This window comes from Hyaena hyaena, unplaced genomic scaffold (assembly GCF_003009895.1).
Source record: "Hyaena hyaena isolate Hyena2069 unplaced genomic scaffold, ASM300989v1 scaffold_210, whole genome shotgun sequence".
NCBI lineage: Eukaryota > Metazoa > Chordata > Mammalia > Carnivora > Hyaenidae > Hyaena > Hyaena hyaena.
This window is the reverse complement of record NW_024080841.1, coordinates 1,612,919-1,630,577: the sequence shown is the minus strand read 5'-3', so window position 1 is coordinate 1,630,577 and position 17,659 is coordinate 1,612,919. Positions and strand designations below refer to the sequence as shown.

At 43.9% G+C, this 17,659-nt stretch overlaps 1 protein-coding gene across 1 annotated transcript in view; it reads left to right on the top strand.

Moving 5' to 3' along the window:
* Window positions 1-17,659, top strand: part of COL6A5 (collagen type VI alpha 5 chain) — a 94,498-nt gene that overhangs the window by 15,517 nt on the left and 61,322 nt on the right. The window contains exons 5-16 of the mRNA XM_039242234.1: window positions 1,729-2,286; window positions 4,399-4,974; window positions 7,628-8,203; window positions 10,232-10,572; window positions 10,686-10,767; window positions 12,881-13,023; window positions 13,580-13,672; window positions 14,774-14,827; window positions 16,346-16,417; window positions 16,775-16,801; window positions 16,910-16,954; window positions 17,278-17,331. Of these exons, the coding sequence (XP_039098165.1) occupies window positions 1,729-2,286; window positions 4,399-4,974; window positions 7,628-8,203; window positions 10,232-10,572; window positions 10,686-10,767; window positions 12,881-13,023; window positions 13,580-13,672; window positions 14,774-14,827; window positions 16,346-16,417; window positions 16,775-16,801; window positions 16,910-16,954; window positions 17,278-17,331 (2,621 nt within the window). The remainder of the gene's footprint in view (window positions 1-1,728; window positions 2,287-4,398; window positions 4,975-7,627; window positions 8,204-10,231; window positions 10,573-10,685; window positions 10,768-12,880; window positions 13,024-13,579; window positions 13,673-14,773; window positions 14,828-16,345; window positions 16,418-16,774; window positions 16,802-16,909; window positions 16,955-17,277; window positions 17,332-17,659) is intronic.

The window sequence follows — 17,659 nt, the reverse complement described above, 5'->3', positions numbered from 1 at the left end:
ATCTTTAGGTCAGTGGTGAAGCTCCATTTCTCTTCACCTTGCACTTGTGGAAAGGGGGAAAGAGCCAGGGGAGCCCACCACACTCCATTATTTTCATGTTAAGACCCAGAAGTGGCCAAATCACTTCTGCTCATATCTGTTGGCAAAAACTTAGTCACAGGGCCACATCTGCTTCAAGGAAGGCTAGAAAATTGATATTTACCTGGACAGTCATGCGTCTCACTGTAACTATATTGACATGGAAGAATGGGAGACCAGATTAGAGGACGGGAAGTTATCTTGTCACAAGCAGATATAAGGGAGTATGTACCAAAACACATGTATACCAAACCACATGTAAAAGTACTCTTTTGACATGTTTCATGGAGGAGAGGCTTCCACACTTCACAGCAGTGGGGCCTTGCCAAGGCCACAAGCATCTTTAATGATCTCTCTATGTATGACTTTAAAGATGGCGCCAGGAAGCTTGGGTCTTAAATGGTGGCTTTAAGGGGCGCCTGGGTGGCTTAGTCGGTTAAGGGTCCAACTTTCGCTTAGGACATGATTTCGCAGTTCGTGGGTCTGAGCCCCGCGTCGGGCTCTGTGCTGACTGCCAGCTCAGAGCCTGGAGCCTGTTTCAGTCTGTGACTCCCTCTCTCTCTGACCCTCCCCTGCTCACGCTGTCTCTCTCTCTCTCTCTCTCTCTCCTAGAAATAATAATTAAAAAATAAATAAATAAAATAAATAAATGGTGGCTTTAATTCTCCCTGGTTGTCCTTGCACGTTATTAAAAAATAATAAGTATTGTTTTATTCCTCTTTGACTAATGCTAATACTTTATTTTCAAATAGCATGAGATAGACTCTGTGAGAGTTAAGGGAAGGACTGCTGAGACAAAGGCAGTGATAGCAGGTAGAGCAAGGTGTTAAGACTAAGGAGATACATGCTAATGACAATATATTTGCATTATATATATATACAGACATCTGTACCATGAATTAATAACACCGTTTTTTCTATGGCTTATACAAATTGGCCTTCTCTGTATATATATATATACACACACACACACACACACGCACGCACACACACACACACACAAATATATGTCCATTTCTAATCAGTAGAATATCTACAAACTTTATGTATAAAGGAACGATCCTTTATTTATACATCCATATTGAATGGATATGTACTTACTAATGTACTTACTATTTCTAGTAAAAGTTTTTCACCTCAATTTCTAATACTGATGCATAATGTTTATCAAATCAATATAACTTATCCCAGAAAATAAGGCTATGTAAAGATTACTTAGAATTTTGTGTTTCAAGATTATACATAAAACTCTGAAATATTAGTCCTCTGGGTATAGGGAACTGATTACCTTTTCTCTTATTCCTTTTTTTGGTCACCATCACATCCTTGAACACATAACCTGATGCTTGGCATTTATACACCTCAAGAATTATGAATGAATGAACTTTGCATAAATGAATGATGCATGTATGAGTGAATATACACTTTGGAAGTTGCATTTTCTCTTTAAAGCTTCTTAGATAATATTCAGTGGATTTCTGATTCAGGATCCTAGTCAACAGGCCTCTACTATAAAAGCAGATAACATTTTCAAATACAATAGCAGGTGTTTGAGTTAATTTTTGATGTTTTCTAATGCATTTCTTTCTTTCCCACTGCTTCCCTATATTTTGAAAATTATATCAACCTGGTTTTTATGACAACACACAGGATGTGAAGACATGAAGGCTGACATCATGTTTCTGGTGGACAGTTCTGGCAGTATCGGACCTGAAAATTTTGGAAAAATGAAAACCTTCATGAAAAACCTATTAGCTAAGATTAAAATTGGTCCAAACAGAACTCAGATCGGCGTTGTTCAGTTCAGTGATTATAATCAGGAAGAATTCCACCTTAAAAAATATGTCACACAAAAAGAAATTTCTGATGCAATAGACAGAATGTCTTTCATCGGCCAAAACACTTTGACTGGAAGTGCACTGACCTTCGTAGATCAATACTTTAGAGATCCCACCAAGGGAGCCCGTCTTAGGGCCAAAAAGTTTCTCATCCTCATCACGGATGGAAAGGCACAAGATTCTGTGCGAGAACCTGCTAAAGCTCTACGGGACAGTGGTGTCATCATCTTCTCCGTAGGAGTGTACAACGCCAACAGGATGGAGCTGGAGGAGATCAGTGGGGATGGCAAGCTGGTCTTCCAAGTTGAGAAGTTTGATGATCTAAAGGCAATAGAAAATGAACTTGTTTTTCGTGTATGCGCTCTCCATGGTAAGTGACATTGTTATTCTTCAGGACTCAAGGATGTGAGCTGTTGACTTCATAGGATGGACAGTGAGTTGTACCATGGGCTTGGACTCTATCTGGACTTTAGCATTAAGTTTCAGTCTTGTCTATGTTGTATTAAAACACTTGTGACCTCCAGGGATATTCTAGTTTAACAATTTTGTCCGCTAGTTTGGCAGCAAAACAGTCTGGCTGTGGTGACTTCAAATATATTCCCACAAGTTCTCAGAATTTCTTATTGAACCTCCACATCTTTAACTACATGCATTCCTAGATTTTCCAGAGCCAATTGTTAATCTCAAACGATTCCTCAGAATTGTTTCTGGCTTACCAATAACCATTGTCAAGTAGTAAATAACTAGAGATACAAATTCATCTTCCTCTTAGTTAAATTAAATCCAAAATCCTAAGCATACTCCCCAAATATTCCCTGTATTTTCAAGATTAGTATGTATTTTCATTCCTTCACGTTCTTATTCTTCCTCCCATCAGTGAGACATTTTACATTTGCCTGATTGTGTGTCTATCACTTTGGAAAATTTTAACTTGTTACTTTTTAAAAATGATTGCTTGGGATCATTTTATTTCACAAACTGTCGTCCTTTAAAAATTGTGTTGAGCAAATCTTCAGTTTGAGTCCATCAACTTTAATGGCTTGTGATCAGAGAAGTTGCTATAAATACACATGTAAGACTAAAAACACCTGTGCTTTTAAATCTACCATGTATTGTTACCTGTTTTTTGGGAACAACTAAGAGAACATGCTGAAGTATTATTAAATTTGTTGTATGTTGTTCCCCTGGCAACAACATAGAGCTTTGGACTATATTATTCAGAATTATGTGTGAGAAATCTTTACAAAGGTAACAAAATGTCTTAGTGTAAACTCTGAGTTTTAGACAGTGGCTCTGTGATGTCTCTCTTAACAGCTTAGTTAAAATGGCAGTGATTTCTGGAGTGCCTGGGTGGCTCAGTTGGTTAAGCATCCAACTCTTGATCTCAACTCAGGTCTTGATCTCAGGGTTGTGAGTTCAGGTCCCACATTGGGCTCCATGCTGGGTGTGGAGCCTGCTTTAAAAAAAAAAAATGGCAATGATTACCAAAGTCTTAGTAATGTTGAGATATTCTAAGAAAGGTTTATCTTAAAGTCACATCCTCACCTTTGAAATCCATGGGACTCTTCCTGGCACTTCTTCATTTTGATAAATGTAATGTTGGTGGAGGCTCTTTCTATAGCATAAGGTGAAATTTCTCTGGCTCACACATTAGATCGTCTCATAAACCTCAAGTCATTACTAGTCACCAAATTTTGGTGGGTCATTGCCCCAGGTTCCTACAGATATAGTCTGGGTTCATCCATTGCATCTCAGACTTGAGAATTTGAGACCTCATTGCCAGAAATAAGGATTGTAGTTACCATATATAGGTAGAAGGTGGAGAAAGTGAAATTCTGAAAGAATTGGCTAGAAATTGGCTTCTAATGTGGAGGAGAGCTTGAGGCTGAGGTGAGGTGATAGGGGCGTTAGCTCTCCCTACTTGGGGCCTTTCTGGGTTCTAATTCAGGAGGTCAGGAGAAGGAGCACAAATAAATGCCGAGTTGCATGCTGCATATGGGAAAGTTTGCCCACCAGAAGCTGAAAAGACATCTGCAAGAAGAGGGAGTAAGAGAACAACCCCAGCTTACACAGTGAGCCTCTTAGCTCTTTAAAACAGCAGGCCAGTTTGGCAAATGCTAGTCATGTCTCACCATTATATTGACATTGAACTACCTTCTGACATTTCCTTTCAGTTGAAAGTCTGCCTAGCAAAGGCATCATGTGTCCTAATGAGATGTAGCAGAACAAAGTGGTGTGGCTTAAGAAACACTGATCACAGAGCCATTGTCAAGTACAATGTCCTTGGAATCATGGGCAGGTTGTACATCACTGAACCTCAGTTTCTTGCTCTGTAAAATGGCAACAGCCACCTCTGACAAGTAAGATGCAGTATCTGGCACATAGTAGGTTCATGGCTAATGTTAGTTTGCTCCCTCTTCCCAACTGTCTGTGTAGGATACATTGCAGAAAGATTGTGATGCCTGCTTTCTTCTTCTTTCAGATTGTAAAAATATTAAAGTGTTAGACATCGTGTTTGTGCTGGATCATTCAGGCAGCATAGATACACAGGAGCAAGAAAGCATGATGAACCTAACTATCCATTTGGTGAAGAAAGCAGATGTTGGCAGCAACCGCGTTCGGATTGGAGCTCTCAAATACTCAGATGATCCTGAGGTTCTTTTCTACCTTAATAGATACTCAAACAAATCTGATATCATTGAGACACTGAGGACACGCAGGGACACCAAAGGGAATACCTGGACTGCCAAGGCTCTTGAGCACACAAACATAATGTTCACGAAAGAACATGGCAGCCGCATAGAGGAAAAGGTGAAGCAGATGTTGGTCATCATCACCGACGGGGTGTCCCATGACCGAAATCAGCTCAACAACACAGCACTGAAATTAAGAAACAAAGGCATCAACATCTACGCAGTGGGTGTAGGAGAGGCCAATCAACTTGAACTTGAGGCTATGGCAGGGAATAAAAACAATACTTTCCATGTAGACAATTTCAACCAATTGGAAGATCTTTACCTGCTTCTGCAAGAAAAAATGTGTATCAATGCACGTGAGGGTAAGCTGTGATTTTTAAAGTCTCTTAGGGGGGTATCAATAAAAGGTTAAGCAAAAAATAAATTAAATCTTGGCGTTCCATTACCTGCATATCATAGCTGAACATTTCTCTGCTCAGGCTATATTTTCTCATCCCTTCCCCAAATGCATTGATTGAACAAGATCTGAGAGTTTCCTTCCCACCATGGTATGCATTGAAGAGCTTATGGAGGGAAGTTTCAAAAATAGTCTTTGAGGTCTTGCCACCTTGTTGCCTGTTTCTTGGCAGAAAGGAACTCTACTTAGGATTGTATTCACCTTACCCTGTTTCGGGGCCACTTGTGCCATTCCATTTGCCTAATGGTCTCAGTGCAAACACTGATCACCAGTTTCAGGCCAGACTCAGGTGGAGAGTTGCATGGTTTCACAGATAGACTTGACTTCAAAGTTCCAGGGCCCTCTAACTGGGATTATAGACATTCTCCAGGGCCACAGGAGGTTCAAGTGGTCTAATGTGCTTTTCTGGATAAGGGCCACTAATGCAGAGGAGAGGATATGGGAGTTCAATATGGAGTAATGGAAGCTGGTGGGTAGGAGCAGGGAGGGAAGGGACCTAAGCTGATTCCATGAGATACCACTGGGGTGGGGTAGTCTGGAGGCATCACACCTGAGGAAAGTGTAAGATTTGCCACCTGAGCTCAAGTGAGCAATGAATTAATCTTCTAGGTTTCAGATACAGAATGATGTTGGTATTATCTGTAAGAAAAAAATTGTGACTTTTCCCAAGGCAACGGGGCCTTCTCAGTTCTGCCTGTTCTAGCCTGTCCCTGGACTCCCACTGTGAAATGTGGTCTCCTTGCCCTTCACCTTGCCCCCTTCAATCTGGTTCTCAACATTGAGTGATCTTCCTAACACACACTGGCCTATGTCACTGCTCTGCTTATAGTTTACAATTACTGGCCTCTTGAGTTCCATCTAGCCTTGCCCACAGCTCCAACCTCATCTGCTGCCCTCCCCCCCCCCCTTTCACAATCTCTCCTGTCAGTTTGAAATTCCTCTGCATCTTTGGACACACCATTCTACCCACCACAAACACGCCAGCCCAGCATTTTCCCGGCTACATCTAGCTTAGCTGTCATGTTTCAGCCTTTGCCAGTTTCCTGCCCCAAAACCCGGCGGTGACCCCGCTGTGTCTCCCAGCTCCTGCACCTTCTATTTCTCCTGGTGGTGGCACTGAATGTATATTCACTATTTCCTTATCTGTATCTGTCACAAGACTGTGACCTCTTTGGGCAGGCTTGGCCTCTTGTTTATCATTGGGTCCTCACCAAATCTAGTACATCACCAGGACTCACAGTCTTTTCCTACAAAGATGGAAGCGGTTTTATTCTCCTCTCCCATGCCTACCTTTCAGAGGCAGATACTGAGGCAGAGTTTAGGGTGAAAGATGTTTATTAGGGATCCACACCTATGAAAAAAGTGGGAAAATAGGATGGGCAGAAGTCAAAGAGTGATGCATGCTTGACAGAGCTCCAAACTTGGCAAAAAGCGCTCGAGCGTGTATAGCCCATCACCGTTGTCCAGCATCAGACTAAACTGACTGGGTGGTCGTACCCCCTTCTCACTTAGTCCGTAGATGTGAGCTGCCCTGGGAAGGGCATGATCTTTGCCAAGACATCTGCCTGTAGTGAGGCTGACCCTGAAGGAGCCGACAGCCGGAAGCCCTCTGACCATGCCGACCATGCGCCCACAGCCAGGCAGTAAATCTTTCCTTGAAGGTCTAGGTGGGCAGCCCATCTTTGTGTCTACCAGACTACCCGCACAGATAATTGTGTAGCAGTGGGCATTCCTTTGTTTCAACTGCCTTTAGTAATCACTTCAGTTCTTGCCCTGTGCCAGCCATTGCACTTGACTGGAACCAAGTGTAGAAGATTATCCCTTGGTTATGGGACATTTCTCATTGGATTTCAGGGAGATAGCCCCATGCTGCCATGTTTTCTAGCTATTAGCATTTGTCCCATTCAGTTTTAATATTTGGGTTAGGATATTATAAAACACTGCAGTAGAAAAATACTTTTATTTAAAGATAAATGATGAGGTGGTCCCTATACCAGCTGCACGTATAGTAACTGTGTATTCTTAGGCAATTCCGAATTCCACTTCTATATTTCTAAAATTGGATTAATTTATTAAAACATGGTCATGAATATTAACTGCTACTGTATGCTAAGAGCATTTTTTAAAAATGATAATTCTCAACACAAATGTAAAGTGGTGGCATTAATAGGAACAGGAATACTGATCCTAGTACAGGGATTTCATTTCCTTGACTTGGGTGAACCATCCAATCTGGGTGTGTTGAAGCGATTTCTAGCCTTTGCAATTTTTAATGAATATATTCAAGCTATTCAAGCTTCTCTTTTCTTCTGAGAAGCTTTCAGTGTCCTTTCAAATGAATCAAGCAAATATTAAAATTTGAAACAAGGCCTATTACCTTTTTCCTTCCCACCATATTTCCTTCTCTGTGAGGGCCAGTAGTTGATTCTCTCTTCTGTTAACTTATCTCAGTTTGCTACTAATGTGGGGATTTAGTAAAGCAATTTAATTCTTGAAGGAAAGAAAATTTTTGAATCATTCATGAGGCAAATTATTGTTTTGTTTTTTTCCACTTGCAGACTGTAACATTCCGGAAGCCGACGTGATTTTCTTGTTCGATGGCTCCGACATGGTATCCAACTCAGAGTTTGTTGCCATGACCACTTTTCTGTCAGACTTCATTGATAATTTTAACACTGAATCTCAGAGAATAAAAATTGGGTTGGCTCAATTTGGGAGTGACTTCCAAAAACTTTTTGAGTTGAAAAACTCTCTGACCATAGCCAAGTTGAAGACTCAAATTCAAAAAATCACCAAGATCAAGGGGTTTCCACAAATTGACCTGGCTCTTAGCAAAGTGAAAGTCATGTTTGATCCACCTTCTGGTGGGAGAAGAAATGCTGGTGTCTCTCAGATTTTGGTTGTTATCACATCCAGGGGTGCCGACCGTGATATATCAGAGGAAGTTAAAATACTGAAAAACCTTGGAATTTGTGTCCTGGCTTGGGGCATAGGAAATATTCATAAGGAACAACTTCTGCCAATAACAGGCAATCCTGAAAAAATAATCACTGTCCGAGACTTTAGTAACTTAAGGAATATTAGGACGAATAAAAGAATGGTCCGTGAAATTTGCCAGAACTGCGGGAAAACCAGTAAGTGTTCCCCTTGTTCTTTATTTGTTTTTAATTTAATTGCACCTTCCAAGTGCTTCATTTCCAAGGTGTCCTAGGCGCCAGCTCTAGATGAACATATTTTTAGAATAGTGCACAGTGAGAATAGACCTTTTCTCTGTTTCTGGGAAGGTTGAGATCAGCCAGCCTCCCTCAGAGACCAGGAAAAGGGTGCAAAGGCTGGAGGAGGCCCTGGGTCGTGTCCTCTGGTTAGCTCTATCCCCTCACTCCAATCCAGTGTTTATGCCCCTCTTAACACCTGAAACTCAGTCTCCTATTTCTACCCTTTCCACTTGGGGAAGTCCTAGAATAATGCCTTGCAACCAGTAGGAGGTAAGTAAAGCAAACATTTGCTGGTTGACAGCTTTACTATTTTAGTGTTGTTAAATTATCTTGTAAGGGACTTGGTGTTCCTGTGTGTGTGTGTGTGTGTGTGTCTATATGAGCCTATCTATGTGCATCTTTATTTATTTATTTATATTTTTACTTTATTTAAATCCATGTCCCTTAACATGTGGTGTAATAATGGTTTCAGGAGTAGAATTTAGTAATTCATCACTTACGTATAAACACCCAGGCTCATCCCTACAAATGCCCTCCTTAATGCCGCTAGCCCATTTAGCCCGTCTCCCCACCCAGCAACCAATCAGTTTGTTCTCTGTGTTTAAGAGTTTCCTGTGGTTTGCCTCCTTCTCTGATTTTATATTATTTTTCCTTCCCTTCCCCTATCTTCATCTGTTTTGTTTCTTAAATCCCACACGATGGCATTCGTGTAATCCATAACATAGTGAAGATTTGAATTGTCCTTAATACCCAGAGGTCACAAACACAAACCCAAATGGCTGCAAAGGCCAGGAGGGTAATGGAAATGAGTCAAGGAGGCAGGGAGGGAAAGAAATGAATGGAGAGCACTGACCCCTCTGATGAGGAAGATATTGCTCGCTCCAGCTGAGAGTCACCATGTAGGACTCAGGTTCTGTACATTTGGGCTGCGAGTTGGGAGGACAGACATCAGGAAGCAGAGGTGAATGATGACATTTTGTGGAACTGGCACAACATGCAGAAATTCCCCAGTGTCCTTCTGTTTCTAGAGTTATGACTGATGCCACTTCTTACACAAAATGGGTTGGTCTTTTCAAGTTCTCCAGATCTTCTACATCCCATTTGGGGTGCTCAGCTGGAAGCAGGTTACAGTGTGGAAAAGAGCCCTGGGACAGGAATCAGAAATCCAGGGTTCTTATTCTGGTTCAATAGCAGCAACCTCCATGAATCGCTCTTTCCTCATGTGTAAAATGAGCAACTGGGCAGGGGCAGAGGTGTCCAAATGGCAACTTGTAGCTGAATTGTGTTTGTCCTGTATAGTGTTGACAGCTTGTTAAAATTAATTGGCAGCTTTTACAAACTGAAGATTTCACATTAAAAAACCTTGCTTTCGGCTTCTCTTTGAAAAATCAGGCAATCTGACAACACTGGGTCACTTTTCCCACATGGCAAACTCTCAGCTGGAGCTGAGCAATGAATAGATCGGTGGTTGTTTGCCTTTCACTCTCTGTACTCCCTGCCCATTTAGCTCATTTACATTATATGCCTGGCCTTTACAGCCATTTGAGGTGTGATCTCTGGATTAAATAATCTCTAAGGATAATTCAAATATTTAATATGATCATATGGATCATAGTATGTCATCATTAAAAGAAGAAAATATACACATGTGCACACGTGCTTGCGCACACACGCGTGCACACACACACAGAGCCAGCCTCTGTGAGGCTGAACCATGATTGGAACTTCAAATAGCTATTGGAACTTGTAATATTTCAAAAAGGAGAGAGGAAACACCTGTGTTATATATTGATCAAGCAGACAATATCTTCTTTCTTGAACATTTTTGGGTATTAGAGGCTCTCCAGGCCTGGGCCATGCCATGACTGCTCTCCTGCTTTCTGCCTGGTCTGCCCGTCCTTGCTCCTGTCTACTCATTAATCTGGCCTCATTTTCCTTGGTCTCCAGATTGCTTTATGGACATAGTGATCGGGTTTGACATTTCCACTCAACTACCGGGGCAGCTGCTGTTCCATGACCATCCCCGGCTGCAGTCATACCTCCCTGGCATCTTGGAGGACATGACCTCCATCAGGGGGGTAAGCTGCGGGGCAGGCACAGATGTGCAGATGAACATGGCCTTCAAGGTGAACGATGATGGAAAATTCCCTACCGAGTTCCAAATCTACCGGAAAGCAATGTTAGACAGGCTGCTCCAAGTCACCGTCAGTGGGCCAACTCATCTGAACACACAGTTCTTGCAGTCGCTGTGGAATACGTTTGAGAGGGAGTCTACGTCCCAAGGACAGGTACTCGCATCACACTTTCTCTCCCACCTCCACATTCTCCTGTTTGTTTCTTCCTCCCCACTTATATGTTTTGTTTCCACGTCATCCCATTTTCGGCTTTCCTCTTTCTCTAGGTGCTAATCATCTTTTCAGATGGTCTTGGGGGCGAAAGCAAGATAATGCTTGAAAACGAATCGGACAGGCTCAGAGAAGCAGGTACTGGGTTGCAGATTTAAGTGATGAAGCACAGAATGTGCTGAACAAGTCCCTACTCAGGTGCTATAGATCTTAGAGTCCGTCGGGCCACTAGCAGCAGATGCTGTTGGTGCCTCCCCACACCCCCTTGACCTGCACACTCATCCCCCAGGGGCTGCAAATGCCATGGCCAAGTGCTTACACCTGTGACCTTCTACAGTCATGAGTCCTTGACTGACCTGAACCATTACCTGACACTTGGAGCAGGGGTGGGTTTATACCATGTACTGCCTAGAAATAGAAGTGGGGGGCAATCGATATAGGGATACAAAACCCTAGTACCTTTGCCTCCAGTGGGTCAACTGTGAAACAGTTTACACCCCAGAGTCCTTCATGTATCATACCAAGGTGAAGACTTTACTGAGGCACATCTTTGCTACAGCATCCCATTCCCTTTCCTCCCCGCTTCTATCCCCCTCAATAAACTAGATACACACAAATTCTTCTGTTAGATTCTGCTTCCAGGGTACCTGACCTAGGACACTGCTCACTGTTTCTGATTATCCATGTGAAGGACAGCCACATGGATATGTGGACAGCCACATAAGAAAAGCACTTCTTAGTCTCCATGTCATAGTTTCAGACTAAGCTGGAAACTAAATGCAGAAGTTGAGAGTCATATGCAGTGACAAGGAGGCTCCACTGATCGTCACATGGGACACAGCGTTTGAGACTTCTGGGCGTAGACCCACATTGGCTCCTGGGGTTTAGCTTCCATGGCCGACCTCCCTGGAGGCTACAAAATCTCCTGCATGATTGCTGAGTTATGTCACCCTTCTTTCCCACTGTTCTGGGCACATCAGGTTCCTTAGCACAGCCTCTGGCACTTTGCAGGGTCCCGCCTCCGCTCCCCACTCCTGCCTTCTCTCACTCCCCACATTCAGTGTCCCAGGCACACAGAGCCACCTGCCCTGTCTTCCTCCAGTACACCTCATACCTCAGTCCCCCCATCATGGCATATACTTTACTTCTACCTAGACCTCGCTCCCATCTCAGCCCTTCCCCAGTCCTTCTCTCCACCTTCCATCTCTGGTTCTCTCCCTAGACCAGCTTCAATTTGTCCTTCAGGATCGACCTAGACATCAGTACCTTCTATGACTTTCCAGGGCTAAGTTAGGAGCTTCTTCTTTAGGCTTTCAAAGCACTCTGCTCTTCCCTCTCAGGACACTTACCACTTCTCAGAGCAACCATCTGATCCCTGTCTTCCTTTTCTATTGGACCGTACTTCTCTGCAGGGACAGAGTGTGCCTGTCCTATTCAACTTGTATCCCTGTTACAATGATTTGTAATAAGCCAAGATTTGTTTAATGAAAGGATAGATAGAGTAAATGGACTAGTGAGTGAATTAACAAGTGAATGAATGAATGAAAGAAAGAAAAGAATGAATGAATGAATGGAGTCTAGTTATGGCCAACAGTTCACCCTGGGCTTTCCTCAGGCTCTCAGGGCCTGAGCCCCGAGGGGTGTTTGGCTGTGGAGATGACTTTGAGAACGATTTTTTTTAATGTTTATTTATTTTTGAGAGAGAGAGAGAGAGGAGGGGCAGAGAGAGGGGGAAAGAGAAACCCAAGCAGGATCTGCTCTGTCACCACAGAATCCAATGTGGGGCTCGATCTCACAAACTGTGAAGTCATGACCTGAGCTAAAATCAAAAGTCAGAATTTCAACCAACTGAGCCACCCGGGGGGCTTGAGGACTATCATTAATTTAAAATTTCAGAAAAATTCTGAAGCTGAACAATGCCCTTTTCTTAAAAATTGCTTTCAAATGCCCAAGAATCGCATTAAAATTTGGTGGTGAGGCATTAAACACAGTTTTCTGCTAGTGTTTTTTCTGTCCGGTTTGTACATAATTGCTCTTTGAATACTTTTTCTCTTTGGATTTCCTTCTGAAGCTTGAGCAAGCAAGCAAAGTTATTGGGTTACTCATACATCAAGAGCCCTGCTTCTCCTTAATGTTTCCTTTCCCCTTTCTGATTCTCTGAACACTGTTCACTGAGTGGAAATAGGTGGGCTTTTCCTCTTTTGTCATGTGCAACCCCTTTGGTTTCGAATCTGTCCTGTTTACTCACCAGGACTCGATGCACTGCTGGTGGTGTCCCTAAACACTGCTGCCCACGATGAGTTTTCCAGCTTTGAATTTGGGAAGGGATTTGATTATAGGACTCACCTGACCATTGGGAGGAGCGACCTGGGCAAGATGCTATCACAGTACCTGGTGAGTTGTCAAACAGAAATGCAGTTACTCCACAGGCCATCAGAACGAAATTGGAATGTTGATGAGCATTTCCAGAGCGTGCTTTGCTTACCCCATTACATGCAGTGCATGGTCTTTAGTATATAAAAAAGTGTGAAAGACCAGAGCAGCATATTTTGGTTTTTTGTGTCTTTCTGCCTTTATTATTTCACCAAATGAATGCGCAGGGCACTAAAAATCCCAACCAGCCCCTCATTAAGTAACCCCCCTCCCCAGCGGTTTATACTGCAGAAATCTTCAGAAAAGAGAAGTCTGTCAACTAGGAGCCAGCTCGTCATGTGCAAACTCAGCCTGTGGTCATCTGTGTGGCAGATACCCTTTCTATGGAGAGGTCATTTCCTGGGAGAGGGTGTGCTGTGTCACAGTTGCTAGTCGAAAAGCATCTCTGATCCTCTGCACCCCTCCCCCAAAGAGAGAAGATGGCCATGTAGATGACGCTTTATGATCCGCGTGAATATAGTTCTTAACGTCGTGAAGTTCCTGACAATTGTTGCTCACTCCAGTTTGTTTTTTCCAGGGAAACATTGCAGAGAGAACTTGCTGCTGCGTACTTTGCAAGTGTTCAGGGAATGTAGGTCCTCCTGGGATCCGAGGACTCCAGGCCTTTAAGGTGCCATTCCGTTGTGAAACTCTGACCCAGTGTGCCTTGGTGGGTGGGGCTGAGGCCAAGTGGTTGAACTTGAAGCCTTTACTCAATCCTCATGTAATTTCTTCGGGCATTTATTTCATGTGTCTTCTTTGGGTATTTCATGTGACTCCTATGTCCAGTTCAGAGGGGCTCGCTTTTGTTATTGTTGTTAAGAATAACTCCCCTTCTTTTTATATACATATCTCTCATGACGTCGCTCCTAGATTTTGCAGTTTGTACTTTTGCACCTGCTTTAAATAGTTTGAAGGGTGCAAGAGGTGTTAGAAGCAGTAGGGAAAGTTGTATTTCATTGGCAGCGAATGAAACTGGGCTGCAAAAAGAGCAAAGCATTGCAGATTCATAGGCCTTTAAAAAAGGAAGTATAGGAGATCAGTTATACAGCTTAAATATGGTCTCTTCACAGAATGCTCTAAGGTAGGGAGAATGAATGAACCACAGGTATACACAACAACATGAATAGGTTTTACAAACACAATAATAGCCAAAAAAAAAAAAGAAAAAAGAAAAGCACATAAGAATATATATAATCTGATTCCATTTATAAAAAGTCTGAAAGCAGGCGACACTAACCTATCGTGTATGTCTGGGGATGAGTAAGTCAGGACCTTTGTTACAGGGTGAGGAAAGCAAACCTCTGTTTAAATCTTTGCCACAAATAGGCCACAGGCAGTGAAACCACACATGGCAGAGGGAGAGATGATCGCAATTTATACGTAGGCTCATTGTGGGGAGGAGTGCTTCTTCCCCGAGCTCTCAGAAAAGCAGAAGAACATGCTCTCTTCGGAAATGTAACCAGTTTGCCTGCTGGGAGAGTTACAGTGGCCACAGCTGCCGGCCATGCAGCCTCAGGCACGGACTGACCCGGTCAGCCTGACTTGCAACGTGGAATCCACCGGTCACCTTCCTGTAGAGGTCAGGGGTTTTCAGACTCTCCCCAGACTCACAGCCACCCCTGCCAGCCTCTGAGCAAGTTGAAGGGAGGGATTTGTCTCTAACGCGCAACGATTTCACAAGTTCGAATTGAAGGAAGCCAGCTGAAGTGTATTTTCTCTTTCCTCCCAGGGCTTTCCGGGTATGAAAGGAAGCAGAGGACACCGGGGAGAGGATGGGGACCCTGTAAGTTTTTCTGACCCTCCCCCACGACATGAGCGGTGATTTTCTTTTGCATGGAAAGCTTTATGTTGCTACAGAAGAGGTTTTCTGGTGGTTTGGGAGGAAAAAGGGTTGTTTTCCCCTCCTTTTATTTGTCTGGGTCATGATTACTTGCCAAACATACTTTAGGGGGGAAGGAGGGGAGCAGGCTTACCCACATGTTGCCTGGCATGTTTTTATCAGTGGCAGGGAGCCAGGCATGCCCTGGTCCCCCCCTCACACACCTGCTTTGCAGGGAGAAGCAAGGCTATCTTGAGGGGCTGCCTTTGGACCCAGCATTCAGTGCTTAGTACATGGAACGGCTCGGCTTTGTGGTTCCATGGTTCACAGAAGTTTTCTAATCTCAGTCTTTGACCCTTAAACCAGAACTCTCACTAGGTTCATGAGTCAAATTGGGAGAAAAGATTCGAAGAAACTGAAACACTTGGGTGGCTCTGTTTGGGGCGGGAAAAGTTCAGGAAGCACCTCTGTCCCCTTAGCAGCATGCTAGCTCTTCATCTGGGCAGCAGGTATGATTAAAAGCACAGGCTCTGTAGGCAGACAGCCAAGGGCTGCCCTGGACGAGAGACCTTGGCAAGACACTTAACTTCTTGACCCCCTGTCTGCTGATCTGTAAAACATTCATACAGTCCTCTGATTCTAGTGCTATCCCAGTTTACACAATGACCACCAAGGGGAGAGCTCGAACTCACCTACCACATACCTGCAGAGGGGTCTTGGAGCCCACCCAGACAGCACGGAGGGCTTTGTCTGGGTGTCTGGCCGCGAGCCCACATCTGGGAAGCTGCCATGTTTCAGTAACCTGTGGCCACGAGTGAGGCCTTCTGCTTTCCTGGGAATGATCTTCAGAATAAAGAAAGCAAAACAGGAGGAAGGGAAATCCCTTCTCCCCTCACCTATCAGGAAGGGAAGAATCAAGTTCATTGCTAACCAATTATTTATCCAAACAGCAAACCATTAGCACCCTCTCTGCACCCAGACCTGAGCCAGGCACTGGGGACACAACTGGGTAAAGGGATAGCTGGGAGCTCCTGCCCTCAAGGAGCACAAGATTGCTTTTCTCTCGAGAGACATTTTGCTCCGGCATTTACCTGTGTTTAAATGTTTCCCGGGAGAAGCAGGATTACTGGGAGATGCACACATCATTGACCTTGAACATTCTTCCCCAAGTGGATGGTCTGACTCAGGCTCTTTCACCTGGTGGTCATTTTTGTGAACACGCACTTCTGAGATGAGATGGTACAACATCCGGACTCCTCGGCACTTCTGTGTGATTTTGGGTCTGCAAGGAAGCCCTGAAGGTTGACGGGGAAGACGCTGGAATAGAGAGGAAAACCAGAGTTCTATGAACGCATTTGTGGGAGGATTGGCTCTGTCTGAAGCTCAGAGCACTCCTGTGCTCTAGCTTATCTCCTAAAAAGTAAACTGCTGGCAGTTTCTGGCAAAAGAGTCACTTTGGACTGTTTGGCTACCTTTTCTTAGGGAAGACGAGGAGAAACTGGACCCATAGGAGATAAAGGGATTGCAGGATGTCCAGGGGAGCAGGGCCAAAAGGTAAGGCTCTGCTGGAAATGTGAGTTTGAATTCCCTACAACAGCCTCTTGCCTCTCTCCTCCTTCCCTCCCCCCTCCTTTTCTCTCTTCCATCCCCCACTGTGCCCCCCCTTTTCCTTTCTCCAGTTACAGGCCAATGTCCTCCCTGCAGACTAATTCTACTGCTTAGAAATCTCCATGAGTTTTGAGGATTTGTTCAGTCCCAGCTATATAACCTCTGTGGTTGTAGAGCCAAGGCAACTAAAGAACAACACAATCGCCCTCTTTAGGGAGGCAGCCACTTCCCGGCCCAACAGTGTGTGACTGCACCTTCTGACTATCTTTGATGTGTCAGTGAGAGATATTTCATCTTTTACAGGGAGCCAAAGGATATTCTGGACATGAGGTACTGTAGTGTCTTCTCAGTCGGATTTGATTTCCCGATGGGATTAGTCTCCCTGTAAGCATGTGGCCGAGCTCTCTGATCTGATTGTGCTCCCTGTTGTCCCCTCAGGGAGAAAAAGGAGACGATGGGCTTGACGGACTGGATGGGGAAGAGGTAAGCCATCTTTCAAGTACCTTAACATTGTCGTAAGGTTGACGTATTGCTCTTTGAATGGGGATTTTGGGGGCACCTGGGTGGCTCAGTCAGTTAGGCATCGGACTTCGGCTCAGGTCGTGATCTCATGGTTTGTGGATTCGAGCCCTGTGTCAGGCTCTGTGCTGACAGCTCAGAGCCTGGAGCCTGTTTCAGATTCTGCATCTCCCTCTCTCTCTGACCCTTCTCTGTTCATGCTGTCTCTCTCTCTCTCTCTCTCAGAGGTAAATAAAACATTTTAAAAAAATCTAAATGGGGATTTTGTTTTCCTTGTCTTCTTTTAGGGCTTTCATGGGTTACCTGGGAGAAAAGGAGAAAAAGGTGATCCAGGATCCCAGGTAAATCTTCAATAAGTCAAAGAAGGAGAAGTTGGTGACAGAGATAGTCTTAACTGCTGTGCGCCAGGGCTTAGAAGGTAGAAAATCGAGAGCTGACTTGACCACACAATGAAGGCCTGTTACTACTGAACAGATGCTACTCGTCCCATTTGGGAATTTTCAAGAAATCCAGTGAGGGATTCAAGACGTGCAAGGTTCTTCCTTTGGCTTGTTCCTCAGAAGTCTGAAAATGATTGTTTTTGCCTCCCAGCAGCTTCCTTGTTCTCTTTGTTGCATCAGGGAAAAAAAAACAACAACAAACAAACATAAAAATCAAGAGAAAGGTACA